Source organism: Carassius gibelio, chromosome B4, assembly GCF_023724105.1.
Source record: "Carassius gibelio isolate Cgi1373 ecotype wild population from Czech Republic chromosome B4, carGib1.2-hapl.c, whole genome shotgun sequence".
Taxonomy (NCBI): domain Eukaryota; kingdom Metazoa; phylum Chordata; class Actinopteri; order Cypriniformes; family Cyprinidae; genus Carassius; species Carassius gibelio.
The window spans coordinates 20,252,557-20,273,315 of NC_068399.1; the positions used below are offsets into that span (position 1 = coordinate 20,252,557).

Here is a 20,759-nt window from a genome sequence, read left to right on the forward strand (position 1 = left end):
CAGGGGAGTGACAAGTAATTGTCGTCTAAAACCATCTGAAATCACCGGTGAGAAGTAGTCATGTGCCAGTACAATTCTTGTGATGAAAGAGTTGATGAATTAATGATTTATTCATGTACAAACTTAAAACAATCTTAAACAATTGGCTGTTTCGCATCAAACACAAGACAACTGTAAACAAATAATGTATAATTAATATCTAAATGAATTCTTATTCTATTTTATATAATAAAAATTAAATGTACCTGGAATAAGAAGCCTTAGACAAACTATGCAAACACAAATGTGCTTATTTGGCTAGAATCGCCCTGAACTTGTGCATGTTTGGATGCGGAGTTATGCGGAAAGTAAAAAAATCGCGCATTCAAAGTGAACTTCCAGCAACACAGCAATGACCTAGGGGTGGGCGTTATCGGAAAAAAATTCATATCGTGTTTTTATTTTATTTTTTTTATTATATATAGAAGTATCACGATGCACGATTTTATCACAATTCTTTGTTATTCTTTGGTTTTACTAATTTGCAAGTCGGAGCATTACAGCCAAACTAATTTTTCAATTATAAAGACAAAGGTTACAAAAAAAAAAAGAATGCCAGATATTTAGGTGAAAGAGGACAAAGATAAAAATAATTTTTCTTATTTTATTTTTTTATATAACAAAGATATACATTACTACAACAACACATAATTTATAAATAAACGGTGCTTTATTTTAGGGTACACTTACTTATTTTCAGCATTCAATAAATTGAATGAACAAATATAAAAATAAAACACTATATAAACTGATTCCTAAAGCAACTGTATTAAATATTTTCAGTCAAGATCAGTGAGTGATTTTTTTCAGTTTGTGTTTTGTTTTATTAACATTAAAGGAATAGTTCATCCAAAAATAAAAATTCTGTCATAGTGTTTTAATATTACACCCTTATTTACTCAAAAGTGTTTTTAATTGTTCTCTTTCTTCTGAACATAAATGCTATTCTGAGGAACCTGGAAAACAAAGCAGTTGCTTCCATAGTATTTTTTGCTACTGCCAAAATCAATGTGGACCGGCAAACCACATTCTTCAAAATATCATCTTTTGTGTTCAGCACGAGAAAGAAATTAATACAGGTTTGGCACAATGTGACGGTGAGTAAATAATGACATACAGTACATGAAATTTTGGGGTGATCTATCCCTTGACAGTAATGACAGTAGGCTGCATGTATAATAGACCTACTGTCCCTTTAAGACCTTCACGAATCTAATACAGGCACGTTTTCTCTCAACTATTTACTTTCATTTTAGACATAACCAACTGACTCTACATTTAAACCTTGTGTGTTTTGACATTATTAGTGCAAAAGATAACTTGGTTCAATAATCAGGTGCTGCTAGACAGGCTTTAGCATGCGCTATGGGGGTAGGCCTATGTGGCGCTCACAAAAATGAAACATTAAATATCACAAGCAAATAATGAGAGAGTAACTCTGCTGAGTTAACTGCTGTGAATGCATGTGGCGTTGTACAGTATATGATGGAGGCACCAGAACTGCAGCTGATAGAATGTGCGCTGTAGCACGGTACTACAATATTTCTTCAAAAGCAGATCGTGGAGACATTTTTATCGTCTACGATAAAAAAAATCGTCATATTGCATTTTTATTTATTTTTTTAATTAAAATTTGTGTGTGTGTACTTTTAACATGTTTTGTTGGTAAAATAAATGTTGTAAATTCAAATCAGGAGTCTTTCGTGTCTGGAATGGATGTATTCTTTAGTATATAAGGTAAAACAATAATATAATAAGATAACCTTGTTTGAAATGGGCTTGGCTAAAATAAAATTTTGGTTTCATCTATAGGCTAGGGCAGGGCTATTCAAATGGGCCAATGCGGTGCAGGGTTTGGCTCCAATCCTAGTCAAGCTCACCTGAGCATGCTAATCAATGTTTTTGGTATCATTAGAAAATCACAGGCAGGTGACTTTGATCGGGGTTGGAGCCAAACTCTGCACCGCATTGGCCCTCCAGGGCAAGATTTGAATAGCCCTGGGCCAGGCCTACTATGTACTTGTACTATTGACTGGGTTAAATAGTGTTAAGGTGACCATATGAGCCATTTTCCCAGGATGTGTCCTTGTCAGGATTTTTATGTTGCCTAAAATATCCAGATTTTGGCTGTTTGTGCTGTGCAGATCGATCATTGTATGACATTCATAAGAGCTTATGAATAGCACAGCTACGCTTCAAGTTGAATGAACGAACAAACACCTAACGTGTACGTGTATTTGCATTGCTTTGATCGTTCTCTGTAGATCTCACCTTCTCACACGATTGGTTGATTATGTAACATACCTGCATGTTATGAGTATGTATATGGCTAAAACTAATAAGAACTAAAATGACAGCTTAGACTAAAACTAAAATTAAAAACAGGCCGCCAGAAACAACACTAGCCTCGAGGAGGGTTTGTGGCACTTAATTTTTTTAATTTATTTTCATTCTAGTGGGTGTCAATACCAACCTCTGGTGCACGAGCCTTCAAATACTTTCGGTGCGGCCCAATTAACTTTATCTCAGTAAAGCGGCAGCGGCTCCCAGATAATGTCAAGAGTGCATTAGGCGTTTGCAGTGAGCTTACTGGCTGCCCAGCTTTCAAACGCTCAGCAGAGCCACTCTGTCATGCTCTCATGCTTAAATTACTGCAGTGCTGATCTAATTGGCAGTGGAAGTTCCCAGCAAATATGCAATACTGAAACTGCAGTGACTGGGCATGTGTTTTGTACAGGCCCTCAGTTATAATGACCCAAATACGTACAGTAATGTATTCCTTTGTAGAGCGGTTGAGTCAATATATAGTACAGTATAGAGACTGAATGATCGAGTGCCTCATTTCTGATTTATCACCTAAATGATTTGCATATGTATAACAGTGTTATTTAATGGTTTAATTAGTTCAGTGGTTTATAGTTTTTTTTTTTTTTTTAAATACTGGAAACCTGCAGATGAAATGCCTTGTCAGAGTTTCCTGCACCACTTATTCAGCAGTACAATACTAAATCTTCAGCACTTAGCTGACAGTATGACCAGAGTAGTCCAAATTCCAAATGAATGATTAGGTTCGAATGGGTCAGTTCTTTTTATTGAAAGCCATACAGCCAGCAGCTGACTGTGACACTTGAACGTAGTTAGTTGCTAGCTGAACTTCATGACAATGTGTTTAGAGATCATGCCTTTGGTCATTAATATTTTATAAAAATCTGTGAAATATGCTTAAATGTTATGTTACTTAATATATATGTAATATATTCTATTAAAAAGACATTAAATTTCATTCTTTGGCAATAGAATGGTATTTGATTCCTGATTATTTTCTCAATATTCTACTTTCAAAAATACTAAATAAATAATTTGGAGAACTGTTCTAAATCTGTTATTGATAGCTAAAGCTAAATTTATATATATATATATATATATATATATATATATATATATATATATATATATATATATATATATATATATATATATAATATTATAATTAATTCAAAGTATAGTTTTAATAAAATACATATGAGATGGAAAAAGAAAAAATATAGGTAGGCTACTCTTAAATTATGTAAAGTCAAGCAAATAGAAAACAAATAAAAAATAAATAAACATTGAAATAAATTACAATTTAGAATTAGAACAGTTAGAATTTAGTTTTAGTAGTGTAAAAATGAAAACTGAACTTATAAAATGAAAGCTAATTAAAAATCTTAATAAATATGTAAAAACTTTTTTAATTAACACTGATCTAAATCTTTAAGAGGAATCTTTATCATTTATCAACATTCAACACTACTGTTTTACATGAACAAATAAAAATGAAAGCACTGAACACTCTTTACCCTTAATACTTTCAGTTGTCTGTTTATCAAATGTTTTTAATTTATTTTTTGATGGTTTCATGCTCTCAGCATCCGATTATAGACTTCACTGTGCATGTTCATCTTTATCTTCGGACTGTGTGGATCTCAAATGGTCCATGTTGTCGTGAACTGACAAGCTCACCCAGACTTTTATGCAGTCAGTAAGCAATATGGGAAGTGTTTCCTCTTCACAGAAGCCTGTTTATTCCTGTACGGTTAGTTGCTTTTTATAATTAGCATTTTTGCATCGTTTTTCCCCCTTCAGAACAGGCCCGTGACCCATTTTCGGGTCTCTCCCCGCCAGTTGAGAATCATTGGTCTGGGCGTCTCGGAGCAGTGATCTAAATGCTCTCAAGTTAAAGTGCTTGTGTTTCTGTCGCCCGTCATCAACAGCAGGGTCAATACTCATTGTCTCAAGAGGCCTGATGGAGAACACGCACACCCATCCTAATCAGAGGTGGTTATTCATAGCAGCGCACTCACTCTAAATGCATTCATGAAGTATTCATCAAGCATCAAACACAGGCTTTTCATCTCTTTAAATCAGCCTGGAACTGTTTTTGTTTTGTACTTCTTTTTTTTTTCTCAGCCAACATATCTAGTATGAGAGCTAGTTAGTTATTGCATCCGTCATGTCGGCTTCCCTCAGACTCGGCTCGCTGTTATCATGTTTGATGAGTTTGCCCTCTATTTTTCATCCTTGTACTTTTCTCTCTCCACTTTCTCTGGATCCGTTTCAGCGGTTTGCACAGTTGATCAGATAATATCCTCATCATATTTGTTGCCACGGCGATTTTACTTGCCTTAAATGTCAGCAAGTGAACTTCACTGATCTTTATGTCTCGCTAGACTGACGTTCTGTCATTTTATTTTACTTTTTTTTTTTTCCTAGATAAACATTATCAATTTTTTTTTTTTTTTTTTTGTAAACCCTTACGGTAAGGTTCAATTTGGTAACATTAGTTACAGCATTAGGTATCAAGAATTAAAAACAAATAATACTTTGGCATAATTTGTTAATCTAGTTTGTTAACTAACATATTACATAAACAATAGTGTATAGTATATTTATAAATTACCATTAAAATTCTTCATAATTTTTCATGATACCTAATTGCTTTACTGTTAACAATTTATTTATTTTTACTTTAAATGCCTTGAAATAATGTAAGTACAATACAAAGATAAATATACAATACAAATAAACACAACAATGAGATTTTATTTTTGTAATGATATTACATTCCACAGTTTTAACATTTTTTCCAGAATTTATTTTCGCTCTTTTTTTTTTTTTTCTTAAACATTTTTTTTACAGTTTTATTCTCTCTTTTTTTTTCTTTTTTTTTCCAGATACTCAATAGACACATCACTGATGAAAAAAGATCAGATAAACCTTAAGCTTCAGTGTCCCATTAAAAAGCTGCAGTTTCACCGAATCTGCTACTTTTTTCATTTTTATTTTCACGTTTCGAAGACAAAAATATTCCCGCTCGTGTTTCCCATCCCACCCCGCTCAACCAATAACTGAACAAAGGCTGACAACTGTTGGCTGTGATGTAAACACATTTGTGTGAATGTAATGTGTAGATTGTGTAAAGGAATCTGTGATCCTGAGCCCATATTACCAACATGCCCAACGCTTCATGATCTTTCTTTGAGGAGAGTCCTTAAAATGCCCACCAAGTGACAGTTAGGCTGCAAGTGTTTATTCATTATCACTTTCACTACAAGCCTCACAATGATCCATACAGAGCTTATGAAATGCAGTTCACTACCTGCTTTCAGTCTGGGACTCTCTGTCTAGGACGGATGCCAATTAAGCTGTAATTGAAAGTGTCTGTTCTTGGCGTCTGATGCCAGCATCTGCCCTTCCCTTCTCTGCTCTTTGATATCTTTATACTCTGTGATTGAACACATCTCTTTGCCTTGTTGAAGAAAATAAGAGTGAATTTAAGTGCATTTTTGAATATACTTAGATGTTTTTCTCAAATAGGACTGTAGAACTGGTTTTATTTGAGAAGTGTTGTGTACAACTAGCGACTGACCCCATTTATGTCTTCGCCTAGGAGCGTAATCTGTGGACTGAAATACATATTTTCCTCCTAAGTGTGTCAAGGAACACTATCTTATATAAGGCCAGATGGGCTTGTTGCAAGATGCTCCTAAAACAGATTGTTTATTGGGTATTTATGCAGGTTTTCTGTTGCATGCACATTGTAATCAAGCACTGTAGAGTTTGTGGGCTGTGTTTGGTCGATTTGTTGCTTTGAAAGTGTGAAGAAGTCTTCTGGAGTTCTGGATTGTTTATGTAATTTCACGGCCAATTGCATTGTCAGCATGCAACGAAGTCTTTTTACTTGAATGCTGCCACACGAATCACCCAAAGCGCCCATAAATATGTTCGAAACCATGAAGACTGCTGGTCCCGTATTTCATCAATGCAGAGTTGAGAAGGATACTTTTGTTAGTGAACTGTTGGCTGTGTTTATGGTGAAAGATCCAATGGAAGTAATGTTGGGATGGATCATTTTGAAATGGGTTTTAGAAACGGCCTTTAGTTTGTCGCAGCCCTGCAAAACTTCACTTGGCAGCTTGTTTTATAAACTAACGCAATGAAAACTCTCAAAACGAATTAACTTTACGAACCAATGAATAGTTGTTAAAGAACTCAAGTATAAAAATCAGCGCAACCAATGATGCTTTGTTTCTTGATACTTGGAAGCAGATTTTTGTTTTGGCAAATCTAATTTCTAGAAATCTGTAAACATGGTCTTGCTTGCAAAGCTAAGTCTCCTAGTGTAGGGTTTTGGCATGGATGAATGAGTGTGCTGATTCGCCAGTGACCCTCGACGCGTGTTCCTTCATAGCACGCTGTTTTATGGCTGCTCAAGTGATTTGTTTAATGCATTTATAGCATGTGAAATGGATAAAAAGTTTCAGATTGTGAAATGAATGTGTGAGAAGAGAAATTATGAAAACGGCTTGAGGGAACCAATCGCATGTCGGCTTAGAGATTGTATTAAGCTTGTGCTTGCCGCCCGTCCTACATTTCGAGGTCACGATTCCACAGATATATACCTCTTTTGTGCACCGCTGCTGTCTCATGTAATCACGAGGCACTTACATACCACATCCTGTTTTGGAAGTTCCCTTTAAGTAAAGAGACGCATGGTTAAACAGAGCAGGAAGTTGGATTCAAATGGGGATTTCTTTTGTCAGCCCATAGATGCTTTCAGAAGAGAAGTCAGCATACGTTCCCATCAAATGGCATAAATGCCTCCTTCCAGACAAGCTTAAGGCAGTAACAGTGTGATGTTGAGTTGTCTTTCTGTCTGCGTCAGTCGTGTCTGCAGGGACTAAGTGTTCGCTGTCTAAAACAGGATATGGCATCTTTCCTTTCCAGTAATTCTTGGTTCAACAAAAGCCTACCTGATTTCCCCCAAGGCAGGTTTTTGATTTTATGCATTATTATTCTTTTTATGTTTCCTTTTTTTTTTTCATATGGAGACCACAAAACTCTTACACACATACTATATTGATAGTAGCTAAAGAATCGGCACACTCCCTTCACACTCATTCACACTCATGATGACTGTAATTACTAAAAAAAAACAAAGGAAGATGCACATAATAAAACCGAAAGCATGTTAGAAGTGTCCGTTGATACCAATTGGAGATGAATAAGAAATGAAACATGGAAAAATGCTCCAAAAAATGTCCCTCCCGTTAGAATTGTTTTTTTCCTCTTCTGGAATATTATAGGTAATATTTTTCTCTTTACAATTTGCTGTACAGCAATAGCAACATAACGTCACGAGCAGGCATCTCCAGTTCCTGAAATCTTTCTCCTTTATGCACGAGCGGATCCTTTAGCCGCATCCCAAGAGGCATTGCGATAGTCTCCAGGGTCCGAGACAAATCGGCGGATTTAGCCACAACAGATCCAAATCGCATCAAAGTTGTTGTCCTCTCACGTGAAAGCCTTGGTGCTCTTGATTAGTCAGAACCCTTGGGCTTTAAACATCGGCACTGGACCTCCATACTTGTCCAGATCCAAAAACCATAATCTCCAGGTTTGGCAGTTTTTAGACGTCAGTCAAACAGACATGTCAAAATCCATCCTTTCAGCATCAGAATGAGCAGCACGGTCTATTTTTTGCTTCATTCGTCACCATTTGCTTGTGCTCACCAAACTTTGAAAGGATGACTGTTTTCCTGTGTAGGACCTTGGCGACGGAAAGTCCCGTTGATATTATCTTCACAATATATTTTTTCTTGGTTTTCTTTTAAACGATCGGGACACTCAGTTGTAGATTCACACACATGGTTAAAAATGGCCTGGTTGGTGAGATTAGAAATGATTCTAAATGAACATGATTTTAATCTTCAGTTATGGTCTTTTTTTTTAATGTGTTTTGTCCCCCATTGTCCAGCTGCACATGTTGGCTTGGGGATTTTCAGACCCATCCCTTAACACACGGTGCCATTTTCTTGGCGGGATTTGGGGCACGTGGAGCGAGGGATCGGCTGTACAGAGGGCGCCAGTGTGCAGAAGAAGCCAGCGATGAGGGACAGGCCCAAACCGCCCCATGCGCAGAACATTGACCAGCCGTAACCGTGACTGATGTCGTCTGGGAGGCCGTATATGTAGCGAGGGTAACGGGACAGCTCGAAGTTGATGCCAGCTACACAGGTGCACAAGGAAATGATGCAAAACGTGCCTGAAAAAGAGAAAGACAATCATCAGAATATTCATCTAAATGACGGATCGCTGTAGCACCTCATCTCTTCCACTAGTTATAGCATGAAATAAACATAAATGAACATCAGAAGATGTTTCAACCATGGAAAGACCTGTCTAGTTTGCAGATTCAGATAGCAGATTTAGCATTATAACTGGTCCGATCGTCTGTCAATCAAACTCCCAGTGAATTCATTTGAAAAGAGTCAGACATTAACACATGCTAAGCTAATACTTTATTAAGCAGCAAATAATATTAAGTAAAAATAGCATGGCAAACACAAATATTGGGGCACAGATGTAATTAAGATAATTATTTAAATAACTATAACTTTTTTAAATGGATAAGTTTTAGTTGACTCGCTGTTCACTGACCATTTAGATTACACTTTTAGCAATGCTAGATGAATCAGTATGTGACCCTGGACCACGAAATCAGTCCTAAGTCACACAGGTATATTTTAATCAATAGCTAACAATACATTATATGGGTCAAAATACATGCAAAATAAATATGACTAAAATTAGAGGACTGAAGAACTGCAATTAATTGCATTTTCAATGTGCTGCATTGGCTGTGTTACAGGCCTACTACAAGCTGTGGTTGTTATATGTTATTACATAACATTGCAGTGACATTCCATCATGCAGTTGCAGACTCGGCATATTCGGCATAACTCTTTCCCAAACCTTGTTTCATATATTACAAGCTTTATCTGCAAGTACGACCCTGTATAGATGACACTGTAGGAACATGCAAGTTGATAAAGAGGTCTAATAAACTGATTTTCCCACACCATGTGACCGAGCGAACATTCAGAGGGGATTCATCCTGCCATAATCGTACCCTCAGCGCTCCTTCTTCCTTTATAATTCAGCATCTTAATTGGCTTTTTAATTGCCATTTCATTATTCAAGTGCAGGGCCTCACATTAATCCAGGGCACATCTTAATTTCGTCTACGGTTCACTCTCTATGGCGCCTCCGCCACACTTATGGGAGTGGAGAGAGTGACACAAACAATGTCCGCAGCTTCCTCTACTCGACCGGCGTTAACAGAATATCAAAATGCTCTATAACGAGGCCACAGGCTGTGTTGATTGGTGTGGGCATCTGTGTTGTGAGGTGATGAAAACAGAGTGATGGTCACCATCGAGAGCCTCGATATTGGTTGGCTTAAGGTGAGATAAGGGATCAGGAGATAATTGATATTACGTAATTGCTTTAATGCCAGCTTCCTGACTGTGACTCATTAATTAATGCAGTCTTGGGGTGTGGAAATGATTGACTAACACACTGAGCTCAGCACACAGTCTATCACATCTGTCTATATAGTGAATGCGTATATATTGTGTACAGTAGGTGGACAACCTAAATGGTCATTACCGCAGTGCATACTGCCACCGCAGTGCCGCAGCGTTAACTGTAATTCTGTTGCATGTTAAATTAATTTGCAAAACTACCGCCACGTGGCGCAAAGGGACTGATTGCGAAATAAATGTAATTGTAAAATGAGATAAGAGGAAGTAAAACAACAATAACATTATGATATAACATTGTAACATTTTTTTAAAAACATTTGTAGGGTAGTCTTAGACTACAGTCTACTCTTCAAAAATTTAAAGAAGACATTTACACAAAGGATCATATGCATGCTATTTTTATTAAACAGTAAACATATGCTTTGTTTGTGACTTTGAATTTTATATCTATATATATTTAAGTGTTTTTATTAAATTATCTAATAAATTCGCTATTTATGTAATTAATATACATTAATTATTATCTAATTTTCTTTCATTTTGAAATTATACTAAATTTAATACTGTATATAATATAATAAAATATATACTTACATGTACATTTATATATAATTGTATTATTGAATGATTCTTGAATTAAAATTATGTAAACATTTTATATATACTTTTTTTATTCATATAGTTTTCTTTCATTTATATCATGTTATATTATTATTATTTTTATTATTATTTTATATTCACAGACACATAACATTTTGGAGATTTTTTTTTCAAAATGCCTCTTCTTTGTAGGTTTCCAAAAAATCAAAAAAAAAAAAAAAAATCTTATTTTTACTAAAGTGTGTTCATTGTGTTGATTATTTTATTTAATGGGCTTTATGGGATTCATTTTTATGTCAAAAAAGCCTTTTCCCCATTTACCCATTCAGGTAAATTAGAACAGTGTCTCCCAACCCTTTTCCTGGAGGGAGCACATCAACATTAAACATTCTTATTTATTTTTATAAAATCGTCCTAATCTTACACACCCGATTCAACTCATCAGCAGCTCATTAATAGAGACTCCACGACCTAAGTGCATAGGTCAGATAAGTCAGACATCCAAAATGTGTGCCTTCAAGGACATGGTTGGAAACCTAGCAAAAATGCAGGCATTGTATACATTTTTGTTTAAATTTTTTTTGTATTTTTTTTTTTATGTAATGTCAATGAATATTTTTTTAAAATAATAACATATAATAATAATAATACCAAATTTATTAAAAAAATCATTTATTATCCAAAAACATGGCTTAATTTTGGTCTCAAAATCACTTATCATACATTCCAAATCTACTTCCAGCTTGTTCAAGTTCAGTGGAGCAGGAGATACAACTGATGCAGATGTGTTTTTAAGGTGAAAGGACTTTTTATTCACTTTCAGTTCATATATTACATTACATTATATAACATTATGGTTTATAAATTGTGCCAAAATAAGCTAAGCAATTAAGTTGAATTTTGACCAAATTTCATTCATTCAAGAAGCATAATTTATAATAATTAGGTCATCAGGGAAAATGTTAACATCCTCACATTATTTATACTTGTATAGATTTTATTTATTCTTCTCTCTCTCTCTCTCTCTCTCTCTCTCATATATATATATATATATATATATATATATATATATATATATATATATATATATATATATATACAGTATTGTTCAAAATAATAGCAGTACAATGTGACTAACCAGAATAATCAAGGTTTTTCGTATATTTTTTTATTGCTACGTGGCAAACAAGTTACCAGTAGGTTCAGTAGATTCTCAGAAAACAAATGAGACCCAGCATTCATGATATGCACGCTCTTAAGGCTGTGCAATTGGGCAATTAGTTGAATTAGTTGAAAGGGGTGTGTTCAAAAAAATAGCAGTGTGGCATTCAATCACTGAGGTCATCAATTTTGTGAAGAAACAGGTGTGAATCAGGTGGCCCCTATTTAAGGATGAAGCCAACACTTGTTGAACATGCATTTGAAAGCTGAGGAAAATGGGTCGTTCAAGACATTGTTCAGAAGAACAGCGTACTTTGATTAAAAAGTTGATTAGAGAGGGGAAAACCTATAAAGAGGTGCAAAAAATGATAGGCTGTTCAGCTAAAATGATCTCCAATGCCTTAAAATGGAGAGCAAAACCAGAGAGACGTGGAAGAAAACAGAAGACAACCATCAAAATGGATAGAAGAATAACCAGAATGGCAAAGGCTCAGCCAATGATCACCTCCAGGATGATCAAAGACAGTCTGGAGTTACCTGTAAGTACTGTGACAGTTAGAAGACGTCTGTGTGAAGCTAATCTATTTTCAAGAATCCCCCGCAAAGTCCCTCTGTTAAAAAAAAGGCATGTGCAGAAGAGGTTACAATTTGCCAAAGAACACATCAACTGGCCTAAAGAGAAATGGAGGAACATTTTGTGGACTGATGAGAGTAAAATTGTTCTTTTTGGGTCCAAGGGCCACAGGCAGTTTGTGAGACGACCCCCAAACTCTGAATTCAAGCCACAGTACACAGTGAAGACAGTGAAGCATGGAGCTGCAAGCATCATGATATGGGCATGTTTCTCCTACTATGGTGTTGGGCCTATTTATCGCATACCAGGGATCATGGATCAGTTTGCATATGTTAAAATACTTGAAGAGGTCATGTTGCCCTATGCTGAAGAGGCAAATCAACAAGACAATGACCCAAAACACACTAGTAAACGGGCAAAGTCTTGATTCCAAACCAACAAAATTAATGTTATGGAGTGGCCAGCCCAATCTCCAGACCTTAATCCAATTGAGAACTTGTGGGGTGATATCAAAAATGCTGTTTCTGAAGCAAAACCAAGAAATGTGAATGAATTGTGGAATGTTGTTAAAGAATCATGGAGTGGAATAACAGCTGAGAGGTGCCACAAGTTGGTTGACTCCATGCCACACAGATGTCAAGCAGTTTTAAAAAACTGTGGTCATACAACTAAATATTAGTTTAGTGATTCACAGGATTGCTAAATCCCAGAAAAAAAAAATGTTTGTACAAAATAGTTTTGAGTTTGTACAGTCAAAGGTAGACACTGCTATTTTTTTGAACACACCCCTTTCAACTAATTGCCCAATTGCACAGCCTTAAGAGCGTGCATATCATGAATGCTGGGTCTTGTTTGTTTTCTGACAATCTACTGAACCTACTGGTAACTTGTTTGCCACGTAGCAATAAAAAATATACTAAAAACCTTGATTATTCTGGTTAGTCACATTGTACTGCTATTATTTTGAACAATACTGTATGTATATATATATATATATATATTTACTTCTACAGATGACGCTACATATCTTGACTTAACTATAATTTTATCTGTGTATATCTTGTAAACAGCCTATATTGTCCATGCAGGCTTGGTTCGAGTTGACTTACCACCCATGAGGAAGAGCAGACCTGCCACATACTGCATGAGGCCACGGTCCCAGCAACATCCCAGCATCCCAATGATCCAGCCGAAGAGGATGATGGCCACCGCCATTCCCATAAATCCTGCCGTCATCCTCCGCAGATCTGTGGGTGGCGAGAAATAAGGCAACATATGACTCAGAGCTGGTAAGGGCACAGCGTGGACACACTCTGCAAAATGACGCATTTTAATGAGCACTTCTATAAGACCTGTAATATGTTCTACATTATTACGATATATATGCATCATTTTTTTTTTTTAACCAGTTTCATCAGGGAATTCATGAGATGCTTTTTAAACTATTAAAAGGAATACTTGTGTTTGCTTTCATGGACAATCTATCTAGCATTTGAGTAGTTTGTTAGCAGAATTCAAAATTGAAAATGAATGTAACTGCATATACTGTACAAAGTTCATAAACATTATAAATTCTGTAGTAATGCACTGCACTTGCCCTGCTGTGTGAGTGTCTGAGTGTGCGGCCACACACACTGAGAGTGCGACAGGGTTGACTCTGTGTTAGCTAGAGGGTAGGTCATAACATTTGTGTTCGTTAGCTCTTTTTAATCTCACAGTTGAATTCTCACAGTACAGGAAAGGTGGCAAGCCCAAAACACTGTGCATGGTGGCTTATGCCAGCCAACTGTAAAAGGGTCACAGAATTCACCTCCGGGGCAGACGTGGCACCACATGAGAATGCTGTAAGAAACCTTTTATTACTTTCTAATAGGAATGATGTGTTAAAAGTTTCTTCTCCTTTTTTTTTTTTAAATCAAAGTCAGATCAAAATGAAAATGTCAGATATTTATGAAACAGCAATTCATCATTCCCACATCTCTATGACAGGATATTCAACAGATGCTTGCTTATTGCTTAAATTGAAAGTGCCAGATTTCATGAGTGTATGGAAACCAGTTTCATCTCCTAAGATTAAGAAGAAATGTGATGTTTGCTTTTGGCACTTGTGAATTCATATTCTTAACTTTCCTTAATTTGCTCATTTAAATCTCAGTGTAATTTTATTCCTTTCAGTTGCAACCATTTCAGTTGACTTCAACTTTATCACTGTACTTGTGTTTGCAATGCTTTATCTCACAATATGACTTAATTTCTCTGCAACTGTTTTCAGTAATTGCGATGTTATGAGACATTAGTGTAGTTTTATTTCTAGTAACTGCAACTTTTACCTTTAGCTGCAGGTTAATGCCTCACGGTGTTACTATTTCCTGTATTTGCAGATTTATTTCTCACAATGTGACTTCATTTTTCACAACTGCAACCGTTTTCAGTAACTTCAAAATGTGACAATTTGACTTTGCTGTATTTGCAGCTTCATCACAATGCAACTAGTTCTTGCAGTTACAACTTTGCTTCTCGTAACAGACTTTATCTTACAATATGAATTCATTTGTTGCCATTTATTTTGGTAATTGTGGGCTTTATATCTCACAATGTGACTTTCTCATATTTGCACCTTTATATCTTACTTTTTTCCTGTAGTTGCAAATGTTTTTCATAACTGTGACTTAATCTCATAATGCACAATTGAAACTGCTTTGGTGTAATTGCTACTTTATTGTATATCTCACAATGTGGTTTTCTGGTATTTACAACTTTACAACTTATTTCTTGTAGTTAAAACTTCTTTCTTGTAATTGTGATTTAGTCTTACACTGTGAGTCTCTCAATTAAAAAACAATTTGTTAGGTGGATGGTGCGACTTCTCACAATATGAATTTCTAGTATTTGCAACTGATTTTTTTTTTTTTTACAATGCAACTGTATTTCTTGTAGTTGCAACTTTGTTTCTTGTAATTTTGACTTAATTTTACACTGACACTTTCACAATGACATTTTTGGGGGAAATTGTGACTATATCTCATAATGTGACTTTCTAGCATCTCCCACTGAATTTTTTACAGTGCAACCTTATTTTTTCTTGTAGTTGCAACTTTATCTTACTCTGTGATGATTGTTTAGGTAATTGTGACTTTTTCATAATGTGACTGTAGTTTTTGCAACTTCGACTTATTTGCAACTTCCCAACTGCAGCCTTATATCTTTTTATACATCATAATATTATTTATTTTTGTTTACATTCTCACAATTACCATTGAGTTTTACATCGTGTTTCATGTTTGGATGTATTTCTCTCCTTATAAGTTGTCTTGGAACATTTTTACTTTGCTCTCATTTGAGAGTGCTCAGTTATGACCCTTAGATACGGTTTACTGCAATATTACTTTAATAAAATAAAGCACAGCCTTCACAACACCGGAACAGCTGGTGTGAAATAAGCACGGTTACATTATAAATCGGTCCTTTCTTAAAAAGAGTTTAAAGAGAGTGTTATTTAAACATTGAGTCAGACTACAAAGACATTACCACACATCTCATAGAAAGCTTACTTGGGAACAGCCTTATTTTAGTTTCTTTCGTTGGAACCCACATAATATTTGTTACATCATAATATAAGCTTTGTTGTGGAAACAGGTAGTGTCTGTCAGCATGTAGGCAACAGCATGCATTCTGAAACAATAGGTGCTCAGGTATAGTTATATAAATTGCTATGGATTTGACAAGAGTTATATTCATGCAATGTTTTCACTTTGTGGTCATCTGTAACTTTATCTGTCAACAGAAATGCAAGAGAATAGGCAGTTTACATGAAGTTGGGAGCCTTTCTCAGTTAGGAGCAAATTATAAAACACTGTTTGCTACCTGAATGGCAGCTTCGGTCTCTCATGTTGAGAGAAACATGTTATGCCTCAGAGAGCAAAGTACTGAATCACTCCTCCCTTCAACGTTTTTAGTGAGCCACTGGTAATAAAAACCAAGTTTATGCAGTTTTTCATGAGTGTTGCACAACTTCATTCTGTAATAAGTGCAGCATACCAGTATGGTTTGATTTTAGTTAACAATTGTATTTCTATTTATTATACTAAATGGGCTCTGCTGTATGAATAATTACAAAAAATGTACTCTCTTTTTTTATTGCTTTAAACTTGTTGCTTTGCATACTGAGTGTAACTTTCCATTGTCATTTTTCAGAAAACATTTATCTACCTAGCAGATGTGAAAGAATGAGTGATTGTGTGGAGATTGTGGAAGGGTTTCCTAAAGGTCCTCATGCAATCTGCACACTGATGCTAAACCAGACTGTCAGCATCGTTCAAAATGTATGTTAACTAGAAGAGGACGTCAAAGAGAGTACAAGAGCGCAGAACGCTAGACAGGCAGCTCTTCTGGAAACAGGCCAGGAGAAGTCTCTGTAGTTGGCCCTCTCCTTTTGTTTGATATTCTTGTCGTTTTTGTATCTCCGTGTTTCGTAACCTGCTGTGCTTCCAGATGTGTCAGATTCTGCCAGATCTTTGTTCCCCTTGCTCTCGAGCACTAAATGAGAAAGAAGACCAAAATGCTGTATTGCAAGTATATGTGTGCTTTCAAAGTCTCTAAAGGGAAGGGTGTATAATTATTTGTGGCACAGGATCTTTGCCAGTTAGATACTTTTTAATCAAAGAGATGGAAATATAAAGACTCTATGTAATTCTGGATGCAGCCTGAGACATTTATTTATTTATTTATTTTCAAATATGTTCCCTTGTTTCACTGAAAGAATATAATTTTGTTTGGAAAGAATACATGATGGACATTTTTGGGTGCACCCCTTTAAATCATACCAAATCACCAAAATACCATTATAGTCGACACAAAAAGGTTTTCGCACCACATTATTTCCATAATGTGAAATGATGTGAGTGAAATGGATTTGAATAACAGAGTATTAAACATTGAAAATACTCATATGAAACTTTTCATATCAGAATGACGCCGGGAATTGTTTCAGAGTTATTAAAATTTGATGAAACCTTATTAAAACAAACTTTTTTTTTCTTCTCCTCTTTGCACAACTGTGCATTGATGAATTGTGCACATAAAGACTGGGGCAGACTTAATGTCATATTTAAGCCTTAATTTATGATACAAATATTGCTGAGGTAATTATTCAACACAAATATTCGGCTTGGGATCACCTTGATTCAAAATTAAGTTTCTTTCTTTCCCCACTCTTTTCCCAATTTGAGCTCTGTTAGCAGCGAGATTCTTGTTCAAATTTGTACACAAATTCCCTGAATGATCTACAGACCTCATGCATAATTGCGTATCCCTTCCGACATCCAGATCAGACTCCCAGGCTGCCTGTAAACATCCTGTGATAAATCACATAGCCTTCTTGACTTTAACTTTATAACCCCTCTAACAGAAGTAAATATAGACTAACCGCATGATCTGACCACATAATGGCCGTACCATCGAAAGCTAATGGGAAACGTGATTGATGGAGGACAGTTTATGGTGAATGACAGCATAATCCAATTGGGAATCAAATTGGGATATAATCAAGTTAGGATTATGCAGCACTCGATGCCTTGTAGTCCAGTGTACAAACCCGGAGTCTTACAAACATATGCTAACTGAATTATAGTAAATGAAGGTCCACCTCATAAACAGGAGGTTCAGTAGAAAATGGCCATGTGCTCCTCCTGACAGGAAACTAATGGCCGCACCTGCTCAGAAGAAACTGATTTGCATCCCAATCAGCTATAGTTTCTCACATGACGGGCTGAATATGTGTTTTGTCTTAGACAATCTAGGCCCCAAAAGCCCTCGTCGGCGTCCCATTCAGATGATGTCAAACGTGTCTGGAGTCATACAGCAACACTGTTTACAGGCAATCGAATCAGAGCGGGAAACACAAGCCTCTTTTCATCTCTGACCTTTTCAAGAGGGTGCTTCAGAGAGTTGCATCATTGTTAAAAGAAGGCCTTTGTCTGAAAATGAGACGTGTTACAGGGAGCACATGCTAATTTGAGTGCTGAGGAACAAATGAAATGATAGCGGGGATATTGCTTGAGGAATAATGCACATCAGCTTTATTTGCACTGCTTTGACAGCTGCTTTCCCCCCTGGAGATTTATCTAATGAAAATGAAAATACAGAAACTGATTAGGACAATGTAGAATCGAACCTGCAATTCTCACATGAGCACCGTGGCTTAATGATCTGCGCAAGCTACTAAGCCAAAGCTCTGTCTCTGATTTTCTATTTTCCTTCAGTAGCTTACTATAATATTGGCAACAGCTGCACAGAATGACACTGATACACTATGTTGCTTATGTTCACTTTTACAATAACGAAAACAAGTTTTGCCGTTAGACACAATCTTTGTGGCTCTGTTTCTGTACCTCATCTTTCTGGACAGGATTTCCCCTCCAGTATTTATTGGAAATATTTTTATCCTCAAAAGTGGTTGTATTTTGCTGAATCTAATGTCAAAATGATCCCTAAAGTCTATAAAAAGAGTGTCATGTACTTCATTGAAATGAGTCAGCATGTTACAGTGCGGCATGTGGTCATTTTTCTCTCCTGGCTTTGGGAGAGGATGACACTTTTTTTCGTTTTTCCCTCTCTGTGTGGAATGGCCCCTGAAGGCAATAGAGCTTAATTTCATTACCAGGAGTCAACCACCACTGGGGAGAAAACAAATGCAAACTAAATTTAGATTACAGAAGATGCGATGGGAGAAGCTGGAGGAACATCATACCTGTATGCTCAAGAGAAGCGTGTGTGTGCATGTTTACAAGGTAAAGGTGATTTAACACTGCATGTAATTGGCATGACTTACAAAATGTTAACATATGTACTGTTTCTGCAGTATGAACAGTATGCAAATTTAAGATGTTACTTTCATAATTTTTTCTTATGCCTTAAATTCATTAAATAGAAATTAAACCGTATCCAATTTTGGTCACACTTTATTTTAATATCCAATTCTCATCAGTAACAAACCATTAACTATGTCTTTTGCCTCCCTGAACTCCCAAATTTGTTGCTTCTAGTTAGTAAAGTAGTTGTTAAGTTTAGGTATTCGATAGAATTAGGGATGTAGAATATTATCATACAGAATATGTGCTTTATGAGCACTAATAAACAGCCAATATTTTAATAATAGGCATGCTAATAAGCAACTAGTTAATACTGTAATACTGTAAAGCTGCTTTGAGACAATCTGCATTGTAAAAAGCACTATATAAATAATGATGGTGATGGTCATGAGAATTGGTCCCTATACTCAGGTATTACCCTTATCTCATAAAAGCTCATCAGGACAGCTTGTTTATAAAAAAAAGTGCACTTGCAAAGAGCTGACTGACATTGTCTTTATGCTCCCAAGTGGTCATAGTCGCTGTCAATCCTGTGGGATCTGCCAATCCGGCCGTGTAAAGCGATTGTGTCAGTGATAGGGATGGACTGAGGCTGTATAGGTTGAGGGAGGTTGCAGCTGGACATGGCAATGTCAATAAGAGCTCACTTAGTGACCCACTGAGTGACGGACAGCTGGCACTTGAGTCAAGCACTGCGTTGACGTGACACTATCGACTGGCGATCGCCAGCATCGCCGTGCTGAGCACAAGTCAACGTGTCCTTGCGGATGACGGCTTGTGTCTGGGTATGTTGGTGTCAGATAAGTGCAAATAAAATGTTGACACTGAAGGCACATGTTCAGTTCAGAAACCGATAATGATACTTTTTTTGTTTTCAGGTAGCTGGCGTCATATTTTACGTTAAGTGCAGATTTTTCACGAGTTTTTAATAATGTTTGTATTTCCTGCAGTAGAAATGCATCAGAACCATTAGCAGTGCACCATTATGACAGATGATCAATTCCAGCTGAGGGCAAGTTCTGCATTTAATGATACGCTAATGCTTCCTGCTGCTTTACGTGATGCTTTAGCTCAGTGTTTCCAAGGCCAGAGACTGCACAAGTGTGAAGAATGCGTTATTCATTCTATGCCATCCAGAGTCCAGTCTTACAGTTAAAGGAGCCCATTTCCATGTATTTGCATCAGCCTGAGAATGATTTATACAACTTATGATTGTATTGTTGTCAGACTTTATTTCTGCTTTGAAAAATGTTATTGAAATGTATTTTTGATAAAATAGAAAATAGATACTCAGTAATGTTCAAATACGGCTGACAAGTGCACTGATTTGCCTCAAGTACCCTTCATTGTGCAAACAAGCTTCCATAGAGTTACACTGAAGCTTAGTGTGTTTAACACATACTATAAAACATTGAATTGCACCTAAATCACGTAAATCACCTTAGACAAACACATCTGCCCAATGAATCAATGTGAATGGCAAAATGTATTGTTGTGATCAATTTCCTCTTAGAAAATAAGGTTAGTTAACGTTATGCTCCAGTATGCTTTATAATCTCCTTCTGTTTGGCTCAGAGATAAAGATGGTATCGGGGAATAAGATCAGCTTGTTTCAGAGAAGAAAGCATCATCTGAATGTGTGCATGC

At 36.2% G+C, this 20,759-nt stretch overlaps 1 protein-coding gene across 1 annotated transcript in view; it reads right to left on the reverse strand.

Moving 5' to 3' along the window:
* Positions 1-5,104: 5,104 nt before the first annotated feature.
* LOC127956974 (transmembrane protein 178B-like) overlaps positions 5,105-20,759 on the reverse strand; it is an 84,905-nt gene continuing 69,250 nt past the window's right edge. The window contains exons 4-5 of the mRNA XM_052555309.1: positions 13,353-13,490; positions 5,105-8,626 (exon numbers count right to left, since the gene is read on the reverse strand). Coding sequence (XP_052411269.1) covers positions 8,376-8,626; positions 13,353-13,490 — 389 coding nt within the window. The 3' untranslated portion in view covers positions 5,105-8,375. The remainder of the gene's footprint in view (positions 8,627-13,352; positions 13,491-20,759) is intronic.